Source organism: Bidens hawaiensis, unplaced genomic scaffold (assembly GCF_021521415.1).
Source record: "Bidens hawaiensis isolate Kalapana, Puna unplaced genomic scaffold, B.hawaiensis_p1.1 tig00010601_1, whole genome shotgun sequence".
NCBI lineage: Eukaryota > Viridiplantae > Streptophyta > Magnoliopsida > Asterales > Asteraceae > Bidens > Bidens hawaiensis.
Window position 1 is genome coordinate 25,132 of NW_027491814.1, and position 9,578 is coordinate 34,709.

Genomic DNA, 9,578 nt, shown 5'->3' on the forward strand with positions numbered 1-9,578 from the left:
GTATAAATAGTCCGTATTGGATAAGATTGATGTTCTAAAATCAAAAAACAAATACAAATGAGCTAACTGGAGAAAACACATTACATCATAACAAAGTTTTTAAACTAAAATCTTAAATTTATCTTATAACAAGATTCTTAAGACCAAATGTGGCGGATAATTTTTCAAGGGGCATTATTCATCTAATTCAGCACGAGACAACAACTCGAAATGGCTTAAAATAACGCCAGTTGGGACGACGATGGACGTGACTCCAATGTGGATGGATGGTGGATCACTTCTTAAAGCGTTTCTCGACCACACACATTCTTACCATAACGCATTATTCTACCACAAGATAGTCACGAAAATGAAACTTTTAAGTTCATCAAACTTTAAACATACAAACAACACAATACAATAAATAATAATTTCATGTATGTAACAAAACTTAAAAAAAAAATACATTAACCAATTTTACAAATTACAATTTATCACACAGTAAAATTCCATATCCACCGACACCCATTCCCACCTTACCGGAAAACGACGACCGACGACACACATTACACTAACTTTGTCTCTCTAAACAAAAGAATTTAATAAAACAACATAATTAATAAGAATCCAATCCAGCGATCTCTAGATCAATATCTTGTGTTGCCGTCGTCGAAGTTCCGGGCATAACTACCGGAGTTATACCGAACGGTCTGAGGGAGTCCGACTTTATTGGATCTAACAATCTTCCGGATCTCGGATCTGACCTTGTGGAACACATGACTCCAGCTTCTTCTTCCGTTGCTGTTACTAATATTATTATTATTATGGTTAAACTCCAGATCTGGAGCGAAGACGGGTTTCCGGGAGAGTATCCAGCCCCACCCCCAGTCCCACCAGTTCCTGATGGAAGTGGAAGCGGATTCACCCATTGAAGAGACGGATTTGGAGCGGCGTAAGGCCCATTCGGTGGCGGAAGAAGGCTGGATCCGTAAGGATACGGAGGAGAGGCGACGGCGGATGCCGGCGGTTACGGAGTTGGGGTCGGGTTGGTGGGAAACGGGGAGAGATGGGTTCCGGTGTAACATGGTTGGAATGGAATTGAATTGAATTGAGAGAGAGAAAGTTGGAATTGAGAAACAGGGGTGGTGGTGGTGATGGTGGTGTTATTGTGAATATAAGGTGTGAAAGGTGGTGGGATCCATCAAGGGAGGTGACACCTTAATGTTGTTGTTGTTTTTTTGACTTTTTTTACCTGTCGGTTCCTCAATCTTTGTTACTTTGTTTATTATCAATCATCATCTCTTCTTTTGACCGGAACTTATTTGTTGGCTTTGAAATTGAATCTTACTTTTTTAGAAACACGTTAATGGTCTCTCTCAGTATTTATTTACTTTTTGAGTATGTGGATTTTAAATAAAAGATGTATTAGCTTTACATGAAGTTACCATTTTTACTTTTACTAGTAGAAGTAGAAAAAGAAAAAAAAAAAAACTAAAACTATGAGTTTACTTCATTTTTCTCTACAAATTTCAACACCACCAATGGCAAGCTTATAATAATCCCCAAAAAAAACATTTAGTAAACTCTAAAATATGGAAATGTAAGAAAAAACATGTAGTAAAGTCTAAGATGGATTTCACTTGTTAGTGTAATCCTTTTGTCAATGTATGAAATGACAAAACAATATATATTTTGCAAGGGTCTAATAAATGATTCCATTTGATGTGCATGATCCTACTAAGGATTTGTTTCTTAATCTAGTCGTACGTCGTTACTTGTCTTGAAATGAGCTTCCGTGCTCCAACGTTGTAGAAACAAATTAAGAAAGGGAGCTTAGGAGTGTGGAAGGTCTTAATCGCTCATCATAATTTAAGAGTCGAATACAACTAACATATACAATGCATGCATGAATATAATATGCGTATAGAGAGAGAGATGGATTTTACCACATATAGATCGGAGAGTTATCCTTACACAAATGTGTGAATTTTCTCTCTTAAACTCTATAACTCAATACTAATATTTATATTCAAGAATCATGTGTTGTTTTCCCGTTCTCATGTGCTTGCCAATTGGCATGTGAGGAGATCTTAGTGGTCGAGATATTCATTAAACAAATTCTCGGAAAGGTAAGGGAGATGGCATGCATATCTAATTGACATCAAATGCCTTGAAATCTAGCGGTACCAAGATGTGTGTAAAAGTGTGTATACAAAAATAGTTGAACTATCATGGTGGACAATATGTAGATTTAGAAGGTGCGTGAGTTAACAGTCTAAAAACTCGATCGACAGGGTACCCCTTGCCTTGCTTCCCTTGATCGTGTGAATGAGATATGTTTCTTTAGATGAATTACCCTTATTATATCCCACAAACTCTACTCGATCCACAACAATTCCACACGTAGGTCCAGAAGGCTATGAATATATGATTTTGAATGTGAATATGGTAATAAAAACAGCAGATTCAATAATGTAGTCTTATTCTCAAGGTTCTTATCTCATAGAATTTCAAATATATGCTTACCTATTCATTTTAAGTATAAACTGAAGATCATTAGAGCCACCGCTTAATCGGTTATCTGTCTTTCTTTTCGTCGTCATCTTTTGAACCATCCGAATACTCAGTTTAATTATGTAATTAAGTTTTATGTGATGATAATTTAAAGGATATAGAACTCTGAATAGTCAATTTACTTTATATGCGTTATAATTATATTACATATCTGAATACACTTGTTCCATTAAATGCAAGGTGTAAATGCAAGGTGTATAAACTGGGATGGAACATACATATCGGCACCAGCTGGATCTATGGGATTTGACGAGTGTCGTACCCACTTGGTAAGCAAATCATATTTCTTAATTTTAGTAAAACAAATTGGGATGGAAAATGGTGATTTATGTACTATTAACACTTATTATATCACTCATTTGTGTGTATGAAAAAAAACATGGTCGCAAAATTAGCTAGATGGAAAGGTTCTTTGATACCCACCTTACCAATGAATATAAAACAAGATTATGGGCTGGAGAACTTGGCATTAATGAGTGGGAGTTCGAGTTTTGTTCAGAACAATCAAAAGAAACATATGTAAATTATTAAATTAATTATCTTTATCACTCACATATAATTATTGTATAAACTTTTAGTTGAGTAACGATTACAATGCTTTGATGAATTGTAGGCAGAGTAATTGTGGAGTATGATTGAGTTGTACGGTTCCGACTCACTTAGCATCCGAGGGGTGATCCCGATGTGTGGGCAAAGGTGTAGGCACTAGGAGGAAATAAGAATGGGATGTTCGATATAGGATCTTTGGATCCCCGTTTCGTGGTTACCGAGACACTATCTAAAGCTTGTGAGTCTAGATCGTATTTTGATGCTCGAAGATCGCAAAAAAAGATATTTCCTTTGTATTGTTGTTGACATCATCATCATCATCACCACCACCACCACCACCATCATCATCATTGGGTATATTAGTATATGTGTTTGGACCGGGATCTGGTGTTCAGAGTGGCCCATTTTATTTAAATTAGTTGTTCTTAGATAAATGCAGGGGTTGATAGGATTGTGTCGAATTTCCCGTAAATCATATTTATTAATTCAGTTACCATTTCAACATTCTTATTTTGTTTAACTTAGATCTCTATCTTATTGACATTGTAAATATTTAGCTAGTTATATATTTTATATAGTTTTTAAATTAATTATCACCCATCCGGCTTTTTAAACTGATATTACTAGTAGGGCCACAAGCCAACTTGGTCTATGACCGTTATATATAGTTATGAAAACATTGGATACAATAGAACTTGATCCATGAGTGAAACTAATTAGGTCTGAATCCGTTAGACCATTCGGCCAATCAATGTTTATATTAGCCGGGTAATCAAACGGACCTCACTTTCTTGTAGTTTGACATATCAAACTATTATATGCAAAGTAATTGAAGTGGATGTGAAAAGTTATTATATTATGAATTCAATAGCTAAAAAGTTGTTATTGTCATCATGCTCTGATTATTATATAATTAGTTTTGAATTTCATTTGAAGTATTTATTACATTTCAGCTGAGTAAAGCAGGTTTTTCTTTAGATCAACTTTTATGAATTATGCTTGTTAGTTGGTGTGAATTTAGGGCCGAAACCGAAGGTAATTTGACAAGTAAGACGAACATATAAAATGTTGAGCATAATTCTTAATTCTAAAAATACCCTTTTGCATTCCTACCAGCTTGATCACTTCTAATATGCAATTTTAAGTAAAAAAAAACAACCTATTTATTATCAATTTACATCTCATATATAATCTATCATATAGTAGATTATTCTATATTTGATCCAACAACTCTTCCAAAAGCACATGTCTTCCAAATTACATGTTTCTATTTTATAACTAACTCGGCTGTTATTTTTAATATTTTGTACTTTTAAAGTAATAAAAAAAAGCCTATACGGTTTGTATAGGAGCTATACGACACAAGGCCACAAGGGATAAACAACTGGCACTAGCTGACACAAAATGACATGACCCTGCACCTATATGACTCGTATAGCCCATATACAAGTTGTATAGGTTCACCCGGTGTTTGAATAACATTTCTGGTGTGTGTATAACCCAAGCCTATATCTTTTACACCAATATCCTACTATATATCGATAACGAACTACATTGCAAAAAATTCCATTCTACCCCCAACATTACTGGATATTAAAAGCAATCCAATGGTTCAAATTTTTATCTTTGCCGCTCGCAGTCTTTCATTTCAATCTTCTTATCTTAGTGAACGCTTGTGTTTGAACTCCCGCCACAAGCTTTGTTGTAGACGCCTTCAAATTCCTAACCATTCCATCATTCCTCACCTTTCATAAAATCCAACTAATAGTATGGACTATTAAGATAAGCAACGTCCTTTTTATTGGACTTCCACCCAAATTCATTTTCGAAATTGCATATATCTAATATGCTTAACAAAAATATTATATAAATATTGAACTCGTTTAGCTCATAAAGCGGCTCGGCCGGTTGCGGTCGCGGTCGCAAAAGATTTTTTCATGGGTGTTACTAATATTTGGTGTTTGTATATTTATCAACTTGATCACATTATTTTTTTTGCTTTGGTTCGGGTTAGAACGCAATATTTTGCAAACTAAATGCCTATTCTTATTTGAATTAAATATCCTAACTAATGGTTGTGTTATCATTCGGAATAAGGTACATTAATAAGCTTAACAAAACTTTTATACAAAACATCATTAATGTTTATGCCTTAATCCTTAGATCACAAACTTAGGGTTACCAGAACCAAAATCACAAAGTGGAGGGAGCGGATGATTTCGAACTCAATTAGGAGCCAAGAGAGATAGAATGTAATCATTAACTCATAACCATTAATTGTAAACCACCTACGCCATATACTTTTCATCACAAGATCGACATTATAAACCACCCATGCCTTGTACTTTTTCATCACAAGACCGACATGGAAAAGAGAAACAAGCAGTCCATAGTCATAAACCATCACAAGACCAATATGGAAATAGGGATGGCAACGGGTTGGGTCTGGGACGGGTCATGATATTCCCAGACCCGAACCCGATTATAAAAACCCGTCCCAGACCCGTCGGGTTTTTATCGGGTAATTACCCATCGGGTATCGGTAAACCCGCGGGTTTCGGGCATACCCGTCGGGCACACCCAAATTAAACCCATCGGGTTTCTATCGGGTTTTGACAATATATATATATATATATATATATATATATAATATAATAGAATAATATTAAACTTTTCAAATGTTACGATGAACCGTTATTGGAACTAACAAAAGCAAACATATATATATATATTAATTTTTAATATTATATACTAAACATATATATAACAAATATATAAAAAAATTATGCCGGGTATATCGGGTATATAATCGGGTAAATGGGTCAATGTTATCAGGTAATCGGGTCGGGTAACCGGGTATTTTATAAATCCCAAACCCGTCCCAGACCCGCGAAAAATTTCGAAACTAATCCCAAACCCGTCCCAAATTCTAATGGGACGGGTAATACCCGTCCCAATTATGTCGGGTTTAGGGCATTCCCATCAGGTCCGGGTTTAACTGCCATCCCTACATGGAAAAGACAACACTATAGAAGAAATTGTATATGGCAAGAGCAATCAACACCTAATCTTTTACGCCAATAGTCTAGAACCACAACTAATATTTGGTCGTGTCTACTCTCTTGATGATATATAATATATAATGTGAAGTAACTTATAAGTAAAACAGTTTTACGTCTACATTTTAAACTTATATTTACAATAACTAAAACTAGTAAGAACAGTCAAATTAGTTGTTTTTAAGAGAGAGAAGAGAGATTGGTATATTCATAGCAAAATCTGTCCATATCACTTATATTTCATCCAAAACGTTATCCAAAATCACTCTGTAAGTACAAACAAAAACCATTACTTATATTTCATCGAAAACTTATCCAAAATCGCTTCAAGAAACAGATGATTATTCCGTGCATGCTCAGGCAACCATTCAGGAAGCCTATCCCTTACGCCATAAGGGATAAGCGGAAGCGGGGGCGGGGGTGGGGCTGTTGGGGAGGGTGGTGGTGATGGTGTAGGGGAGTCGGGTATGGATCCCACATACTCCGGTGAAGGAGGATCATAAAAGTTGGGAGACCCGCGTTGGTGAGTATTTACCTTCAGCAGCCGCTCAGCTTTCGAGTCTGTCCCCTCAGACTCTGAAATAAAAACATAAAACATGTTTCAGAAAACAGAAACCCAATTCTTTGACTAAATTAGTCACATACCTCGGTTACTGATGTTTTCGTGATACAGGAAACACATCATAATAAACAAGAAAAGAAGAGAATGGTCTATAGATGGCGGCTCAGAAGGTATTGTAGATGGCGGCTCAACTGATGTGGACGGTGCAGGCAACTTCCGTGAACCTGCAAAAAAGAACACTTTCAAAGATCCAAATCATTAACAGAAACACAAACTAATATGTCTCCCTACTGTTTCTCTTCATCATGATGAAGAAATACATGGCTGCACAGATCACAAGAATTAGATCTGGAGGGTTACTGCGGTCTGAGGCAGACGGGGTATTCTGTGTTGATATGGGGGAATTGATGATGAGTGGAGGGCGTGGAGGAAGAAGTCGTGTATAATAAGAACCTGAGAAACAAGTAACTAATGATAAGTTTTAGGGTTAGGGTCAGTGTTTTAATAAACCGGATTAAGTGTAACAACAAGCTACATTACAATACATACTTGTAATAAAAACATGTTTACCATTATTAAAACATTCTTTATTCATATCTCATCTACCAAAAAGTTGCAGTTCGGAAACACAAAATCATTCTATGTCTAAACATACCTGCTATATTCCAGTGACTGATGATGTGATATACGATTCCACACACTAGTAACGGGAAATATGAATCATCTAGATCGTTAGTGTGGTCTAATGTAGATGGCTTAATAGCCTTCTCTGTGGATCTAGCAGGTATTGTGGACGGTGGAGGCAGACGCGATAGTGTTGGTGAACTTGCGAAAGAAGTAATTAAGACAATATAGCAGATGCTATGTTGATGTAATGAATACAAGATTCAAGAACCAAAATTTGGCACTTTTAAAGATCCATACAAAAAGTTAATTATAGGTTATCATGAGCATATTTGTGTTTGTTTCTTTCGTTTACAAAAATATATTACAATACATACACAGATACAACTTCCCGAATTATGCCAACATCCTTAAACCTAGGTCCCAATTAACTACATTGTATGCATAAGAATACCTAAAAGTAACCTCAAGTTGTCTACACAGATAAGACATACCTAAAATTAACCTCACAAGTGTAGGTCCTATATAATGGATCTCACAACTTTACTCTAATCAATCCGTGTTGTTAGTTAGCGGAAATTACCAACAACACTCGGATCTCGGATCTTAGTTTTGCAAATACAAAGGAGAGAAAAAGATGAAGCTTTGTAGAAATATGTTTTATTTACAAGAGTGTTACCTAGAATATGGAGTATATGTGAGTAAATATACTCCATATCTAGGTCATTACATCATGGGCCCAAATGGGCTTTACCAATGGGCTTTTTACAACCAAAGGTGTCTCATGCCTATACAATGCTTAGACGGAAGATAATTTAAATGACAAATTACATTTAAAAACTATTTAATACACAAGCCTCATATATTTAGCCCTACAATCTCTCTCTAGTCTTTTGTATAGATAGGTGCTTTCGTCTCTAATCATGCTTGTTTTTCATTCTCAGCATCTTTCATCTCGAACTTTGAAAGTGCTTCAAAGTTCAATGCATCCAAACTCCTTTTGGACTTGGATGCTTCTTTATTTCCATTCTTGTAAACTTGAATTTCAATCTTATTTTCTGGGAAGTATGGGCAACAACAAATTTTAGAAACATCAGATGTGGGAGGCTCGACAACTATAAGGTGAGTTTCATGACCCCTCTTTTTAAACTGTTTTAATGAATACTCAGGGTGAAAAACATGTTTACACACGCGCACACGCGCGCTCGCAACACACACACACACTCACTCACACACACACACACACACACACATATATATATATGAAACACATTAAGATGTGAATTATCTAAGTGCTAAGTGAATTATCTAAGTGCTAACACACAAAAAGGCCCCACAAACACAAGTGATTAACTATGGGCATGTGGCTTGTGAATAGTACTTTCGGTTTGACGAACCCAATTGAATTGGCACGGATGACCATGACGCTATTGCAATTGCACATGACCATGAAGTGTTAGGCATAACCTCTCGGGGCATAACGTGGGTAGTGGAGGCCATGAGATTGACGTGGGTAGCGGAGACCACGTGGTAGAAACGCACTGTCAAGGGTTCATTTGTGGCTTAGTATAATTACATCGCATATGTATTATGATTATTTTGGATATGCTTATTCGATTACGCTTAAAACTTGTGAAACTCACCAAACATTCGTAATTGACCCTTTTTAACATGCTTTTCAAGTATACCGAAATTGGAATGAGATGCTTGTATGCTATATGTTCGAGTTGTGATCAATACTATTGCAGATAGATGCAAGTATGCTAGTTGAAAATAAAACGACTTAAAAGAACTGGCTCATGTTTGTGATACACCTAGTATGTAACTGGAGTTAAAATGATGTAATATGATGTAAATTAGTTTGTTAATGTTTCTTTATAAACAATGTGATTGATATCAGAGGTGTCTGTTGCATTCCAGTTTATGCTTACGCTATTGCTAGTCGGGGTGTGACAAGTGGCAATAATGACGGTTGTGCTACAAGCAGTTGTGACAACGGAGGTGGTTAAAAACATCCAATCAATCAGATAACCAAACCATATTTAACTAACCATTTCATAATAACCCACCGAAATTAACCAAATCATAAATTAAAGGCAAAAAAAACCAAAATCTAATTAAGCCGCTTTTATCAATTAAACACCCTAACAATTTTATTTTTATAGATGGTGACCTTGAATATGTGTAAATAAATCTGGATTTAGAAATTTGATAACAAGTTAAGTTCACCA

The 9,578-nt window shown here is 35.8% G+C and overlaps 1 protein-coding gene across 1 annotated transcript; it reads right to left on the minus strand.

The window, feature by feature from the left end:
- Nucleotides 1-626: 626 nt before the first annotated feature.
- On the minus strand, nucleotides 627-1,064 carry LOC143535775 (uncharacterized). The gene has a single exon (XM_077029935.1). It carries the CDS (start codon nucleotides 1,062-1,064, stop codon nucleotides 627-629), a length of 438 nt encoding a protein of 145 aa, XP_076886050.1.
- Nucleotides 1,065-9,578: the final 8,514 nt, after the last annotated feature.

What these genes read in the sequence shown, in the direction of transcription:
- LOC143535775 (XM_077029935.1), bottom strand. Translation starts at nt 1,064, where the DNA reads ATGTTACACCGGAACCCATCTCTCCCCGTTTCCCACCAACCCGACCCC.